This window comes from Hypanus sabinus, chromosome X1 (assembly GCF_030144855.1).
Source record: "Hypanus sabinus isolate sHypSab1 chromosome X1, sHypSab1.hap1, whole genome shotgun sequence".
NCBI classification, from domain to species: Eukaryota; Metazoa; Chordata; class Chondrichthyes; order Myliobatiformes; family Dasyatidae; genus Hypanus; species Hypanus sabinus.
This window is the reverse complement of record NC_082738.1, coordinates 56,118,338-56,135,900: the sequence shown is the minus strand read 5'-3', so window position 1 is coordinate 56,135,900 and position 17,563 is coordinate 56,118,338. Positions and strand designations below refer to the sequence as shown.

The 17,563-nt window shown below is 40.1% G+C and overlaps 1 protein-coding gene across 7 annotated transcripts in view; it reads left to right on the top strand.

Annotated features, from left to right (window-relative positions):
• The window catches only part of ubtf (upstream binding transcription factor), a 61,240-nt gene extending 45,486 nt beyond the window's left edge, over nt 1-15,754 (top strand). For 6 of the 7 annotated variants that reach the window (XM_059956623.1, XM_059956622.1, XM_059956619.1 and 3 more), the window contains 7 exons: nt 1,810-1,920; nt 4,008-4,090; nt 4,573-4,762; nt 8,303-8,350; nt 8,661-8,735; nt 11,915-12,046; nt 12,967-15,754. In XM_059956623.1, the coding sequence (XP_059812606.1) occupies nt 1,810-1,920; nt 4,008-4,090; nt 4,573-4,762; nt 8,303-8,350; nt 8,661-8,735; nt 11,915-12,046; nt 12,967-13,062 (735 nt within the window). In that variant the 3' untranslated portion in view covers nt 13,063-15,754. The remainder of the gene's footprint in view (nt 1-1,809; nt 1,921-4,007; nt 4,091-4,572; nt 4,763-8,302; nt 8,351-8,660; nt 8,736-11,914; nt 12,047-12,966) is intronic. The other variant, XM_059956621.1, reaches the window with a different exon arrangement.
• The last annotated feature ends 1,809 nt before the right edge of the window (nt 15,755-17,563 follow it).

The window sequence follows — 17,563 nt, the reverse complement described above, 5'->3', positions numbered from 1 at the left end:
CAGAAGCTGTTCCTCAAATGCTGGCTGCATTTCTTCAGCCTTCAGTACTTCTGACCTGATCTAACATCTGGGAGATAGTACTGAAGCCTGAAGAACCACACCCAACATTTGAGGAACAACTTCTTCCCTTTTGACATCAGATTTCTGAACAGTTCATGAACGCTACCATGCTATTCCTGTTTTGCACTAATTTGTTGTAACTTTTTAATGTCTTGCACTGTATTGCCACAAAACAAGAAATTTGACAAAATGTCAGTGATGGTAAACCAGATTCTGATTCAAAAGTTGCTGTTGGGCAATTTGTTTGGGTACTTCAGCAAAATTTTCCTGTGTAACCTTGCAACTGCAATATGTGACATGTTTAAGGAATATCACAACTGTGTACATTTTATTGCTGTTGATAGTGAGCTTTGGATTATCATTGCCTTGTTTTTTGACTGCACATAGAAGAGGTTCTTTTGTACTCCACAGAAGAAAGGTTTAACAAAACTTCACGTTTGATGCCTCCTAGATCATACTTATTCCAAAAAAGCAAGTTTTTTTTAAGCGTGTGTTTTGTTTACCATATCAGATCTGCTTTTTACTGTTCATGTTTCACCCGAGTTATTTGCCGACATCGGTATCCTGGATTCTCCTATGAATTGTGTCCAGTGTATGCTTGCTTAACATGGAAGAGAGTACACATTGAAATCCTGTTATTCCAAAGACCTCTATTGCGCACCCCCGCCCCCACCAAAAGTTTGTTTTTAAGCAAAGCCACTGTGCTGTACTTTTCTATGACTGCTGTTATGAAACTCATTACACACTTTGGCAAAATCATTCAAAAGTAATTTAGCAGAAGGAAATTTCCTAGACAATGCATTCCCTTGAATCTTTTAATTAAAAGTGAGTTCTGTTTCTTGGAATGCCTTCAATTTAGGAATGACTTGGGACCAAATAAATCAGCCTCTTGTCAATTTTAAAATGTATCCCAGATATGATTATCCTCCAGCTACAATTTGAGATTGCTGTGCTAATTTGAGAGTTGAAATCTTGTGTTAATGAAATGCCTAAAATGGTTCTAGTACAACAACTAGAATTTGGAGTTTACTACTTTAAGCACACCTTTTAAGGTCTGATCCAGGATTTAATTCAAAATGAAAGATGATCGGCTATGGCATTTTGGGCCGATGTCCTATCAGTTTTTCGAGAAGGTTTCTATTACGGTTCTCTATTGGTAGCTTCTCTGTCACCTGAGTTACTTAATGGAATCATTTTCACCATCTTCATCCTGAATTGGACTGTGTTGGACATAGCTTATCTAACTGACTTGTGACTCTTGCTTGTTAGTGCCTGTTTCAGCTTTTGAATTGAAGAATTAATTTGTATCCAGCTTTGTTGATTTGAGACAAGCTTTCAAACAAGTTTATGACACATTAGATGACTTAATTGAATTCCCTCTCATGGAGAATTGACTTATTACTTAGCAAATTCTAGACTAGCCTAACTTCGAAGTTATTTTTCTTTCTGAATACCAGGAACCCAGTGCTGTGATGTGCTTGATTCCACAACATCTTGATGTGTGCAGTGTAATGATTGCACTGTTTGCAATCTATTGGGCTACCTTCTATGCACTTTGCACAGTGCATGCCTGTTTCGTTGCTCTTTGGGGTCACTATTTCACCCTCCTCTTAACACCATTTATGCTCAAAATTCCTTTTGGGATTTGTTTAATTTGCATGAATGGAGGTTTTTGAAGCAATGCAGATGCATTTAGTAGCGTATGCTTTCTGACTGATTGTGATCAGGTGTATCTTTTTTTTTTAAAAGAGTGATCGCACTAAGGCAATGAAAGCAATGGAGGCAACTTGGAGTGCGATGGAGAAAAAGGAGAAATTAATGTGGATTAAAAAGGCGGCTGAGGATCAAAAGCGATACGAGGTGGTATACTCCTCCCTGATCCCCCTTAAAGCAAGTTCAATGCCAAAGTACCTGGCTCTTGACTGAATTAGAAAATGCTGTTCTTTGAACAGCTGATTTATTGCAAGTATCAATCTTGTTTCTGCTCATGGGTTTATTGCAGTGATACTTCAGCTGACGGCATTTGATTGTAGGATTAAAAAATGCAACACTTCAAAGTAAATTTGTTATCAAAGTGCATCTGACACTATATACAACCCTGAGATTCATTTCCTTGTGGGCATGCTCAGTAAAACCAGCAACCATAATAGAATAAATGGAAGACTGTACCCAGCAGGATGGGCAACCAGTGTGCAGAAGACAAACTGCTGATACAAAAGAAAAAAAGTAATAATAAATATTGAGAATATGAGATGAAGAGTCATTGAAATGACTCTCCAAGTGACTTCTGAAGCCATTCTGACCAGTTGCAGTCCAGTCCATGTGGGTATTGACTGCTAACACCAGTTAATGTTTGTCCAGTCCTTGGTCACAGGATGGCCATGTTCTGTGCGTGCATAGTGCTGTAGGATACTTTGGGATAGAGTTTTGTAAAGCAGCAGCTGCTGCTCTTGAATGTCTTAAATTTTGAGGAAATGTCCTTAATGCTGTTTCCTTTTTGTGAATACAGAGTTGTCAAAAATCTTTTGAGCATTGTCTTTTAGAAGATTGGAAAGCTGTGCCTTCCTCCCAATCCAGTGCTGTTATCAATTGGTTCATCACAAACAATGGTCTTTTGTCAATTAATGGTGCCATCTTTAACATTATTGACCACTGGGCCAAGATCTTGGGGACACAATTACATGGTAGCTTTACTTTTGTTGGAGAACCAAATTGTTGCCAGATAAGGAGAAGATGGTTTGCTGGTGTTTAAGATTTTAATTAGTTTGAAAACTTAAGATTGCATATCAGATGAAGTAGTAGTGTGATTACTATGGAGATAGACCATTGTTTGAAAAATATTTCTGACCTGGAAGTGGTGTTAAGTATATCGCCAAATGAGATCAACCTATGACAAATTACATCTGAAATGATAACTGCCATCAGTTACATCCAAGTGTCTAAATCTGCATGAGCAACTCTTGTGTGAGGGAACAAATTCTAATGTATTTGTTTTTTTTACAAGAAAAGTGATGAGCAATTGAACTACATTGAAGGGAGCTTTACTGCAGCAGATAATAGCATCATAGATAATATAGACAATAGCATCCACATAACTATTTAAGGTGAAATCTTGGTTGTCCAGTATTAGCTAACAATATGATTGGTTCCTCTAGGAAATTAAAGATTGTTTCATTAGTCTATTTCATTAGAAAGACTAAGGCAGCATCTGCTGTCTGGATTAGAATATAAGCGAAAAGGGAAATGTTGGACAAGTTCTCCCTAGGAGTGCAGAGACTGAGGGAGATCTGAGAGACTTTTTAAATTTGTGGAAAGTATTGGGTCAGAATCTCTTTCTGTCCCCCTTCCCCGAGTAGAAATGTCAAACACCAGAGCACATTCTTTTAAGGTTAGAGGGGAGGAGCAAGTTTTGTTATGGTAATTTCCTGGAACTGGTTACCAGGAGTGGTAGTAGAATCAGATTTGGAGTTTGAGGCTTTCAGATAGATCCACGAATATGGAAGATGCACAGGAGGAGGACATTTATTATAAGCTAGCAATATGATCTGTCCAATGCTGTACTCTTCCATATTGTCTATATATCTGCTTTATCAATATTCACAGAAAGAATGTTTAGTTGCAAAAGGAATTGGAACAGAAATTTAGCTGCAAGAATTGGTTCAATTTCTTTTTTAATATTCCTATCCACATTTTCTAATTAGATCATTATTGAATAGTAATCCTTGGCTCATATTTCCTGTCCACTTCTATCTGCGTAAGATAACTGAGATAACTAAGGTAATACAATGAATTCTACCATTATCTGTTGCTGCATCTAGATATTCTGTTGAAGGAAAAATAAAATCTTTCAGCAAAGGCCTAAATTTGAAAGGGACCAAGTGTTCTGCTTTGCACTTAAGTGTCTAAATTTGTTATTGAAATCCTGTTTTACAAATGTTCTGTTTCAGAAAGAACTGAGTGAAATACGAACACCAACAACAAATGTGAACAAGAAAATAAAATTTGAGGGAGAGCCAAAAAAGCCACCAATGTAAGTCCTGCTGTCCGTTATCACAGTCATTGAGAAACTCCTATAACACCCTAGTATCTGCCCAGTAATTAAATTTGTACACTATCTCAACTGCAGTCTATAAATTGTTTAATTCATTGTCCTGTTGAATTGGGAGCAGTAGATGAAAAATAGAAAAGAAAGAAAGTGACAGACTGAAGGCTGTGATTAGGAGGGAAGGATAAGGCTAAAAGAAGATGGTTGTTAATGATTTATTACAGAAGGGTTATAGTTTTGATGCAAGTTTATCATTTGCTTCCCTCATCCATTTGGCAAGACCTTTGAAACTGTGGCAATTCCTATCCATTTTCAAAAATTTTAAATGAGATTTTGTAGATTTGAAGATTTCTGAAGTGAGTTTTGTAATTTTTAAAAACTAAAACTAACCTTGAGTTCATGTTGAGTTTATTTTGGTACTTGTAGACTGAGGAATTTTAATTGATTGAGTAATTTCTGTGTTTCAGGAATGGCTACCAAAAATTTTCCCAAGAACTACTTACAGGTGGTGAACTGAACCATTTGAATCTCAAAGATCGGATGGTGGAAATTGGGAAAAGATGGCGGAAAGTTTCTCAGGCTCAAAAGGATCGTTATAAAAAGATGGCAGAAGAGCAACAATGCCAATACAAAATCAATCTAGAAGCCTGGCTTAAGGTAACGAGCCTTCCTAGCCTGCAAATGAAATGCAGAAAGTGGTGTAGATGACATGTTCAAATAAGTTTTGCCAAATCATATGCCCTTGTCAACAGATTGTAGTGTATCTAGTTGCTATATCAAGTTTGGAAAAAGGCACTAGTTCACCCTCTCACTATATGGCTGATTTTGGTTCACCTTCCTCAGAAGGTTAATGCATACTTTGGAAAGATGCTGAAAACAGTGATGATGGTCACTGATTGAATAGCAAAATGATAAATTGTTCAAGGTGCAACCTTGCTGATGTCTTACTACCATAAAATGGCAGGGATAAGATAAAGAAAGTGGAGAGATGTTCTTAAACATCTCCATCTAAACACAACCCTCCATTTTTCTTTCATCCATGTGCCTATATATGAGTCTTTTAAATGTCCCCAATGTATCAGCCCTGGCAGGTCATTCACACTCTAGCTACTTTTAAACAATCTCTGACATCTCCCCTAAACTTCCCTCGACTCACCTTAAAAGGATATCCTCTGGTATTAATCATTGCTGTTATCTATCCCCTTTTGCCCTTGTGGGAATTTCAATGTTGAATGTTGTTAAGTGATCAGTGGTATTTTCCCATATTTGAAAAGTATCAAGTGTGAATTTGGCTGTTGTCTCAGCATGGTGAGTATTCATTTGGCTTTAACCTGGGAATATCCTTTCACCTTTCCTGCCATTTGATGGTGCTGATACCCCAGTTTAGTTGTCCTTCGATCAGTTTAATACTAATAATTTGTCTAATAAAACATAATACTGTACATCCCCCGCCCCGGTAGTCGATCTCGGCTGCTCCAGTGACCCAGGGCAGATTGAAAACCCGGACACCGCGGGTTCCAACGGCCATGGATTCGCCCCGGCTGTTGATCTAGGCTGCCCCAGCGACCCAGGGCATATTGAAAACTCGGACTCCAGCACCATCACTGCGTGTTCCAACGACCATGGACAGCTTCAAAGAGATTGCGCAACCACCGACTGCGACTCCAGCCTTGAACTCCAGGACGGGTCTTCACATGCTGCGATTGTGACTCCTGTCTCCCCTTCCCCCACCACCACTCTGCAATCCCCTCTCCCTCAGATCCCATCGTCAGCTCCTGGGCCCTCAGAGGCTCCATCTTCCTCTCACCCCAACCTCCCCTCTCCACCGACACCACCAGCCTCCCTCCCCCTCTCATCCGTGCCGGGTCTTTACCATTCCCTCTGACTTTCAACTCTGAGGCAGAGCGCTTTGTCCTCATTAAGGGCCTCAACTTTGTCCCCCTTCACCCACACCTCAGCGAGTTCTGCGTACGCCATGACGCTGAACTCTTCTTCCACCGTCTCCAAGCTTACTTCTTTGACAAGGGCTCTCCTACCCCCACCGATGACCCCTTCTCCTGTCTTCAACCCTCCTCCTCTTCATGGACACCCCGCTCTGGTCTTCTGCCTGCTCTGGATCTCTTTATTGCTAATTGCCGATGGAACAACAACCATCTTGACTTCACCACACCCTGTTCCAATTCCAACCTCACTCCTTCCGAATGCTCTGCTCTCCACTCCCTCCGCACCAATCCCAACCTCACTATAAAACCTGCTGATAAGGGGGGAGCTGTTGTTGTCTGGCATACTGACCTCTACCTGGCCGAGGCACAGCGACAAATCTCTGATGCCTCCTCTTATTTACCCCTTGATCATGACCCCACTAAGGAGAACCAGACCACTGTCTCCTATACCATCACCAACCTTATCAGCTCTGGGGATCGCCCATCCACTGCCACAAACCTCATAGTTCCCACACCCCGCACTTCCTGTTTCTACCTCCTACCCAAGATCCACAAACCTGCCTGTCCAGGTAGACCCATTGTCTTAGCTTGCTCCTGCCCCACTAAACTCATTTCTGCATACCTTGACACTCTTATCTCTCCCCCCCCCTCCCCCGTTCAATCTCTTCCCACCTATGTTTGTGACACTTCTCATGCTTTGAATTTTTTCAATGATTTTAAGTTCCCGTCTTATTTTCACCATGGACGTCCAGTCCCTATATACCTCCATTCCCCCACCGAGATGGTCTCAAAGCTCTTTGCTTCTTTTTTGGATTCCAGACCTAACCAATTCCCCTCTACCACCACTCTCCTCCGTCTAGCAGAATTAGTTCTTACTCTCAATAATTTCTCCTTTGGCTTTTCCCACTTCCTCCAAACCAAGGGTGTAGCCATGGGCACCCGTATGGGTCCCAGTTATGCCTACCTTTTTGTTGGCTTTGTGGAACAGTCCATGTTCCAAGTCTCTACCGGTATCCATCCCCCTCTTTTCCTTCGCTACATCGACGACTGCATTGGCGCTGCCTCCTGCACACATGCTGAGCTCGTCGACTTCATTAACTTTGCCTCCAACTTTCACCCTGCCCTCAAATTTACCTGGTCCATTTCCGACACCTCCCTCCCCTTTCTTGATCTTTCTGTCTGCATCTCTGGAGACAGCCTATCTACTGATATCTACTATAAGCCTACAGACCCTACTACTTGGACTATTCCTCTTCCCACCCTGTCTCTTGCAAAAATGCTATCCCCTTCTCACAATTCCTCCGTCTCTGCTGCATCTGCTGTCAGGATGAGGCTTTTCATTCCAGAACGAAGGAGATGTCTTTTTTAAACAAAGGGGCTTCCCTTGGTCCACCATCAACTCTGCTCTCAAACGCATCTCTGCCATTTCCTGCACATCTGCCCTCACCCCATCCACCTGCCACCCCACTGGGGATAGGGTTCCCCTTGTCCTTACCTACCACCCCACCAGTCTCCAGGTCCAATGTATAATTTTCCGTAACTTCCGCCACCTCCAATGGGATCCCACTACCAAACACATTTTTCCCTCCTCCCCCACCTTCTGCTTTTCGCAGGGATCGCTCCCTACGCGACTCCCTTATCCACTCGTTTCTCCCCCCCAGCTCTTAACTTCATCCCACCCCCTCCGTCCTATCATTTCGCATTTCCTCCTTTCTCTCCCCCCCCCCCCCCCCCCCACCATTACTTTCAAATCTCTTACTATCTTTCCTTTAGGTTAGTCTTGATGAAGGGTCTCGGCCCGAAACGTCGACAGTGACAGTGCTTCTCCCTATAGATGCTGCCTGGCCTGCTGTGTTCTACCAGCATTTTGTGTGTTGTTGTTTGAATTTCCAGCATCTGCAGATTTCCTCGTGTTTGACCTTTTTCAAGTGTTGCTTTCATTGACAGAATTTTCTTACCCAGTTTCCGTAGACTTTCTCCACTCTTCTCTCTCTCCTCCCCCCCCCCCCCAACCTTTCTGCAGCTCAATTTTTTGTTGAACTGTACTCTGAGTCCAAAGAATATTTTGACTGCATCTCAGTAATTGGGCCCTCACTGGACTTGCATATTCTCATTATTTGCTATTTAATGGAATGCAGATGCATTTTCAGAAAACAGGCTGTCATTGTTAGATTTAAAGATGCTTTGAGAAGGCATTTTGTTTTGAACTAGAAAAATGCAATATTTGATTCTGAACACTGCTTTATTTTCTTAGAGCATATCCCCACAAGAGAGGGCTGCCTATAAGGAATACACTTCAAATGTAAGTGACCAATCCTATTTTCACTAATTTTATTTAAAACACTTGTTTTAAAGAAGTCTGTTATAAGGGGAAAAAATCTTCAAAGTTGTTTATCTTTGAACCGAAGCGTAGCATTTGTGGTCTGTAAACATGTCCCGATTGCAAGGAAATTGTCTTTGTGTCTGAACATTGAGAGGATAGATGCTTGTCTGAATTGTTTCCATTCGTATTAATAAAATCTGTCTAGGGGTGGATAGAAGGGGAAATATCTATTAATGCTGATCATTGATCCTACTTTAAGTGATGCCTGAACTTGCAATATCATTGACAGAAACGCAAAGGTACTGCAAAAGTATCCAGTCCAAATCCCAAAATGAAAGTTGCGATACCAGCACAGAATGCTAGTGTAAGTATCTGTGAAGTTTTAACCTGGAGGGCTTTTTATTATGCTTAGGATTTGATAAAATGCAGCATACTGCTAAGCATCTTCTCTCTCTCTGCCTCAAAAGGCAGGATATTCCAGTGGCTGCCTGTTTCTTTCAACTTCACATTCCCATTCTGATATGTCTGTCCATAGTTGCACCTTGTGCCCCAAGAAGGCCTAATGCAGGCTAGAGGAGCAACACCTCATTCCATCTGGGTGGCCTCCAACCTGATGGCATGAACATCGATTTCTCGAACTTCTGATAATTTTTCCCTCCCTCCTGCTCTCTTATTCCATTCCCATTCTGGTTACCCATTCATTCCTTCTCTCCTCACCTGCCCATTGCCTCTCTGGTTCCCCCTTCCCCTTTTCCATGGTCCACTGTTCTCTCCTGTTAGATTACTAAAGCCTTCTGCTGCTTTCACCATCCCCTATGAGCAGCTTACTTCATTTCTCCCAACCCCTCACCCTCCCACCTTCCCCTGCTAGCTTGAACTTTTTTTTTCCCCCTGCCCCCCCCCCCCCACCCAAACTTTTTATTCTGGCGTCTACCCCCTTCTTTTCCAGTCCTGATGAAGGGCCTTGTCTTGAGAAGTCGACTGTTTATTCCCCTCCATTGATGCTGCCTGACCTGCTGGGTTCTTCCTGACAAAATCTCAAATATAGTTAATAAGTTATGCTTTATCAAGCATTTTGTGTGTTGCCGTGAAGTTTTAGATTTGTTTGGAAAACCAACTTGGTTTGTTCGTCTAATTGAAGTTTCTGTAAAACTATGATCATGAATACTGGGGTTATCATAAGCAAAATGTTCCTGGTATTCTTAGTTTACTGAATTTTTTTTATCAGTATTAAATGTTCAGTGTTGATAGAAACATGGATGTGTTAATTGATAACTAAAGCAACATGTTACTGTGTGTTGGTGTGCACTCCCACATTAGCAGCAAATATAATGGCCTTTTTTAAGGAAAATCCTGAAGTGTTAAGATAATTCTCTGGATATTCTGCTTGCAAAGAGTAAAAAGGCTGTGTTGGAGAGGATTGGTCTCCTTAAAGATCAACAAGTCCATCTGTGTGTGGAGGCATTTTTCACTGTAAAGAAAATGGATGCTAAGTTATGGAGATGAATGCTATCTTGGACAGCTTATGAATTGAGGGAGGATGTATTGGCAGCTTTAAAGTGCATTAAGGTGGATAAAATCCCAAGGCTTGACCAAATAGCTTGGATCTTGTGGGAAGTTATGGAAGAAATTGCAAAGTCCCTTGCAGAGATATTCGCTTCATCTTTAGTCACAGGTGAAGCTCTGGGAGACTGCAGGGTGGCTAATGTTGCACCATTACTTAAGGGCATCAGAGACAAGCCAGGGTAATACAAGCATCGTTGATGGGTAAGTTACTTGGGGGGGGGGGGGGGGGGATTGGAATTGTAGGATCATTCAACATTTGGCAAGACGAGATCTGATTAGGGTCAGTCATGGGAAATCATATTTGACAAATTTCAGACTTTTTTTGGTGAGGTAGCCAAGAGTTAGATGAGGGCAGTGAGTGTTAACAAAAATAGATTTTAGCAAGGCCTTTGACAAGGTCCCGTATGCTAAGCTTGTCTGGAAGGTTAAATGGCATAGGATCCAGGGAAGCTAATTGGATCTGTAATTCGCTCAGTGGTTGGAAGTGTAGTGTGATGGGAACAATAAAGCAAGGGCATAGGTTTAAGGTGAGGGTGAAATATTTAAAAGGGACTTGACTCTTGCTATAGTGCCAGAGAAAGCAGTTGAGGTATACAATAACAATCAAAACACATATGGCGAATTGCGTGGACAGGAATGTTTAGAGGAGTGTGGGCCAAATGCAAACCAGTGAGTCTGATTTGGTGGGCATGATATTTGGCATGGAGGTGTTGGGCCCAAGGACAGGTTTCCATCTTGTGTTACTCTGACTCCATGAACCTGATTGATTGCCACTTTTGTGTTGACACGTTAAAGATGTTGATGTTTTGCAGAGCAAATTAGGAATGGCCATTGGTGCTTCTGCAGGCAAATGTTCCTGATTTCATTCTGAGCAGCCTGTTTGACATGTTCAAGTTTGGCATACTTGTTCTGATTGCCTCATTGGCAAATCTTTCCATCTAATATACCATTCAAAATTTAAAAAGAAACTCCATTAAGCACAGCTGCCATGACCCCAACTCTCTAATTATATTGTCTTCTAACAAAGGGGGGAGAACTATTTAATGCCATTTGAAATTTTATCATTTAACTGAAAGATCAACATTATCCATCCCAAGGTAATATGATCAAAACTAAATGGAAATATTTAAAATGGAATCTTTCTATCATATGGAGCAGTTCTAAACCCATTGAATGAAAGGCATGAACTTATTAGGCTTTGTTTATGATCAATATATCAGATTTATTTTAGCCCAGACATCTAACTTTCTTTCCTCCAGTGCTTGATCCATCTTGAATCCATTTTGTCTGATCTCTGCTTTCATTTGTTGAGTACCAAATTACATGATTTTCCTACTCATTTAATCTTTCTATAGCTCCTTTGTATCTTCCTGATCTTATTTATTGAATTAGATGTAGTGCTGGCTTTCTAATCTGTGCTGAAAAACTGAAATATCACTGAACTAATTTGGCCCAATTGGATTATGGCAATCACTTATCTCAGTAATTTGCTTAAACCCCATTCCCCAATTCTAGATTAACTGATTCAATAACGTCAATTCCAGATTTGTGCTCCCCTTGATGGCTCAACACTGAATTGGGCAAGAAGATATCTAAGTCGCTGCACATCATTTAATTAAATGGCATAACAAAACTAGTCCTTTAGTTAGCCTCTCCATGTGTGGGCTGTGCTCTAGGTGGGCACAGTGAAGTGTATTCCCATTTTGCAGTGCTAATGAAGTAAAATGGATCAGTTATCCCGAGCTTCATAATGTGTTAGTTCATCTGCTGATTTAGAGAGACTTGCAGCTCAGCAAAATATCATTATTTACTTCAAAATATTTCGCCATTGAGTGTTCAGCTTTTTTTCCTAAACGAAAGCTAACATTGCATTTTCAAATATGTGTCTGGTCTTTAAAGTATGAAAATGTGCAGCAGGAGGGTTAAAGGATTAATTTGAAATGTGTATATATTCTGAGCTGTTAATGGTTGCTGCAGGAAACGGACGATTCTGATGAGGATGAAGATGATGACGAGGATGATGAGGAAGAAAAGGCCAACTCTTCAGATTCTGATTCCTCTGGTTCAGACAGTGATGAAGAGAGTGAAGAGGAAGATGACGCCGATGAGGTAATGCATTCAGATCCTTTTGAAGTATCCTGAGCCAGTCCAGTGGATTAAGAATGCTCCCTCCATCTCAACATAGTTTGAATGTAGCCAATACCTGTATGAATGTCCCCTTCTCCTCAGTGCTTATTGTAAGCATAGTTCTCATTCTGGTTTAAAACCTAGGGAGGGGGGAATTGCCACAATATGGAGTACAATGGTTAAAGATGCAACCACTGGTTGATGGATAGGGAGCATGACTTCAGTCACAAATTGTGAGTGCTAGAGAGAGAGATTCAGAAATGCAGGATCTCACGGAGGATTCAGTAGAATAGTGCAGAATCCATTTCCCAAATTCATGCTGCATGTCCCAAAGTTATCTCATTTATCCAGTATGCTTCTTGGTAGCTAATGTTAAATTTATTGTCTTGTGTATAAGTATGCAAATTGTAATGAAATGTTTGCTTGCATCACAGGCATGTATCAGATACACAACATTCACAAAAATCTAAATTAAGCAAATTGTACATAATTTTACATGAATGAACATATGGAGCAACAAAAGATAAAGTCCATTGCAGTGTAAAGTATTCAATGTTACTAAGGTAGTGATTAGGGTTGTGCAGGTTCAAGAACAGAGTGGCTGAAGGGAAGTAGCTTTTTTTTTAATCCCAATGTTGTGGCTGCTGATAAAAGGAATTATATTTTTCAGCAGCCTAGCCATTTTGATTGTAGAACAAGTATTTGGAATATTAGAAAACTTTTATAGCTGATTGCGATGGTTAAATTAATTTCTCATTTTCACCCAATTTAAAAATTCTGCTTGTGATGTGCAAAATAGATTACAAAGGAGAATCATTTACAGAAGAATCAATTCTTCATACATGAGCTATTTGTCACACTGGCAAATTGGCTTGCTGACCATTTCCATACTTATTTTCTAGAATGCAGATGAAGATGATGAAGAAGAAGATGAAAACCAATCCGACAGCAGCAGCAGTTCTTCATCTGAAGAGTCCTCTGACTCAGACTCTGACTGAAGTGTTCTGCTTTGATCTTCCAGGCAGTACTGGAAAATATCAGGGGCCTAAAGATGAGCCCTCATGCCCACTACCAGCACTGTTTGAGAGACAAGTGGCAGAAGCAGAAATGCTAAATCTGATGTGATCCAGCCATCATTGTCCGGTCCAGTCAGTTTTGTGGAACAAATTTTCTGGACTTGACCTGATTTGCTTTAAGCTCCTTGAAAACCACTAGTGATGCAAGTAAGAATGGACCAAATAAAGAATTGGTGGTTTTTTTTTATTAACTGGAACAATCCCAGTTACAAATTATTCAGAAATTGCCCTCCCTCTGTGTGACCCTCCAATGAGTGACATTCAGAACCTTTTTTTCTTAAACTGACATGAAAATTCTCTAAGTTTAGGCACACAAGTTCAAAGTTGTGTGTTAAGTGAAGTCACTCAGTATTTAAGTGTTTGGTTTGTCAGGTCATTCATACTTGCATTGCCAGACACAAAAGCTTTGAATTTTTAAAAATATTACAGTGAAGTTGGTTTCTGCCTCATTTTTCATGGTTCTAGTTCTGGTCCCTTGTACAATTTTTGTGGTTAAGGAGAATAGAAACATCAGGGTGATTACATGGCAAGCATTGAAGCTATTTATTCAATATTTCCCCAAAGTCGTCTACCCTGGTACCTCTGTTGCATTAGGGATGAACCTGACGATGGAACAGGCTGGGGCTTGTGTACAAGTATGCTAGTCTGAATCAGTGAAGAGTATTTTGTGATGTTGCAGTTTGTAAATACAAAGGAATGTTTTTTAAGGGAGGTTTCAGTTTTGGCATTTTGTGAATGGAATCTTCTTAGTAATGTGAAAAAAGTTACTGAGAAGTCTGCACCAAAGCAATTGCTCATTCATTTTCGGGCAGATGGAAGAAATGTGCTCTTGTTGCTGCCCTGTGCCCTTCAAGATTGCAAAAGACTCTGTCTTTCTAACACACTTCTTGCTGGTTACTTTATTTTTCTGCATGTGTAGTCTTTCCTTATAGTGTTTAACTTATGGAGGATGTAACTGCAGAGGCTGAAGTATTTTGTATAATTTTAGTCTGTCAATCTGACTTGGAGTGTCACAATATTGGTGGAAGTTGATCTTGATGTTCTAGATGCAGCAGAGACTGCAAATAGCTTTGTATTTTCAGATTCTGTTTCGTCACTTCTGAATGGAATGTACATTAACTCTAGTCATGAAACCAAATGCAAAGCATATTGTTAAGTTTTAATAGATAGTTTCATCCTCCTTTGAATTGTAGAGTTGAAAGGTTTTATTCCTGGAGGCCTTCAAGAGAGACAGCACAAAGCTGCTGAAGTCAGGTCACATGCAAAGCTGACTTGGGTTTGGAACACTATTGCAGTATCTCTTTCACAAATACAAGCTTATTTTATACGAGCACTTTTATTTGTATAACCCATGGCAAGACTGTTTGTGATTTCTTTGCACAGCAGAATTGAAGAATAATTACAAATTTGAGGATAAAGAATTTTATTGCTTCATGGTACAGGAAGTGTGAGTACGTTTTCTAGACCCAGCTTGAAAAGGAAGAGGCAGAATGAGAGCTTGTGGTCTCTGCAACCAAAACATGCCCTCTTGCCCCTTTGTGTGATCTCATTGTAAAATCTGGGAGGGGGGGCAGGGTGGGAGGGGTTGGTGGAAGAATGCCATGCAACTGAGCCTTCCTCCAACTGCAGCTTTGCATAAACTCCGGATCATCACTGAATACCTTTTCAGCTTGTGCCCAGTTTCAGAGTAAGAGGGTGGATGTTATTTTAAAGGATACTGAAAGAGATAGTCTGTCGTACTTGTATTGGATTTGAATGAGGATGTATGGTATCTGTATATAATGTTTGTATTTTGCAACTTTACTTTTCATTTTATTTTCTGGTTCTTACAGTAAGGCCAGGAGCACTGGGAGTGTGTACTGTAAGAGGTGAAATGAGTGCGTTTTTGCACTCCCGTGAAGCTGTCCTAGTAACCCATACGTACCATGTTACTTTTAGCTTCTGTGACCTTCTGGAAATTTTTCTAATATTTAAAGATTGTTTTGTAGAGAGAATGCCTCACTGATTTGTATTTGCAGATTCTTGTAATTTGATGTTGGAACTTCTGAAACATTTTATAGGGAAAGCATTCCTTTTGTTCAAGTGGTTATCAATAACCATTAAAAAATAAGAACTTGTTTGCTAGGTGAATAGAATTATTTGAACTTGCATTGGGAAATATGGGGTCATGAACACTGCAGTGAAATGCATGTGCACATTGATCAAGATGAGAGCACATAAAGTAGCATATTTTCCAATTTTCAATGGATTGCACTGTTAACCGCTCCCCAATCCAAGGTGAGAAATAGTTGAAAATCCATGGTCAGAGAAGCTGTAATTTCTGTGTTCCCTTTCTTGCATAATGAACTTCTGGCTCTAGGAACATTTGGTGTGGGTATAGTGGTTAAGTTAGTCGGACAGCAGTCACAATTCTGGACCACTGAGTTTGAATGACATTCATTTTAATTGAAATAATTAGCTATTCATTCCCAGTTTAAATTTAAATTTTTAAAGAAAACTTGATTCACTAATTTCCTTTGAGTAATTGTGGATGGTAAATAAATTCTGGCAGTCCTAATGACATTCATGCTATGTTTTTGATCTTTAAATAAAAGCTGATGCTATATGGTTGAGATGCTAGAAGTCAACGTGAGAAGCTTTCCTGACATCGTGCTACATAGATTAAATTATGTAGTGCATTTGGGCTGTATTACTTCTGGGCTCCTATAGGGAAATCTAAGTGCCACTTTCTAAATTGTCACCAAGTGAAATAGATGGGTAAGTAAATCACTTTGCTTGCTTTTCTTGGGTGTTCTCATCTTTGCCAAAGTTGTCAAGCTGGTTCTTTGTTTTAATGTTTCACTTGTGGGGCAATCTTAAATGTATATTCCAATTGGGAGCAGAATTTCAAAGATCACCCAAATACAATGACCCAAATTTGGTAACTTATTAAATATAAAATTACCATCTATTGAATAATTACTGCTGAAATATAGTATCTCTTTAGAACCTTCAGTGGGGTGGGGGGGGGGGGGGGGGGTGAAGAGTTCATCCTTATTTCTGTTTTAAAACCTATATCAATGCCAGTGCAGAGAAGATGGCTTACTCACTGTTCAAAATGTAATGAAAATGCCCAAGATTAGGATTAAGAAAATACTCATAGATCATAAGTGTTTTGGACTGCCTAGTCTCCTGCAATGGATTTGAAATAATAGAGGAGAGTAGACAAGGGTCTTAATTGAAAACACAAGAAGTGAGCAACCTTGCTCTTGTGCAACATGTTATGAATGGGGGGGGGGGGGGGAGGTGGCTTTGGGTTTACAGTACAGACCAAGAGTCAGGAATAATTAAGCATGATGGAAGTGGACATTGAAGACCTCAAAACTGAGCTTTTCTACCATGAGAAACGTCCAGCTAATAATGCACTAAATATCAAGTGGTGAGAGGGTGTGTGGAAATGCCTTTTTATGTGGCCAGGGCATTCAGATGACTTTCTTGCAGGATTCCCTGACTAGAAACAATATATAGTGTGATGTTGGTCAATGTGTCATTAACATCAGAGACAAGAACCAGAACTTGACTGTGTGAAATGGAGCTTAAATCCATGCTGGTCCAATCTTGTTAATGTGTGGAAACAGCTGATAGTTAAACTACCAAAATTGTTCAGGATTCTTATTGCCCTAGAATGCTAATAACACTCATTGGCTGCAATTGAGTAAGAGTGTTAATGGCAAGAATAATTGCCTAAATATGGCTTGTTCTTCAGTATAGCTGATAGTGAACTGATAAATGTTTATAACAATATTTCCCTGAGGGGGTGGGGTGTGCAAGGGTATCAGGAGTCAATATATCTCTCAGCACTGGTTGCTTAGATTGATTATTTCAAGAATTCATGTTTTTTAGATTGAAGTGGAGCTGCTTATTCTGGAATACTAATGAGTTACGACAATGATCACAGTCCAATTGAATGGTGAATTCTAGAACTGGATTGTTCTTTTGAGGCAGAACTGTTACCAGTAAAAATGTTAGCAGAAGCAGATTAGTGCTCTGCTATTCAATGAGATCAAAACTGTTCTACCCAATTTGACATTGGCATATTTTTCCAGTATTCTGTGATTCTCTGTACACAAGTTTATTGCTCCCTCTTGAGTATATTCAATGACTAGACAGCTACAGCAGCCTATTGTCATGAATTCCAAAGATTCAAGATCTTAGCACATTTCTCCACTTGAGTCCTAGAACAGGCACTGTATTCTGGAGTACTATTATGGTACTGGAATTACATACCCAGAGAAAGAAATCTTCCCAACTTCAGCAAACTGATCAATAACTGCTCAATGAGTTTGCTTCCATTCTTAAACACCCCTTTCTTTTTTCAAAGAACTATCCAGCCCTAGCAGTAGCAGTCCAGTGCATCTTCATTGGACATGCCTTGTATTAAGTA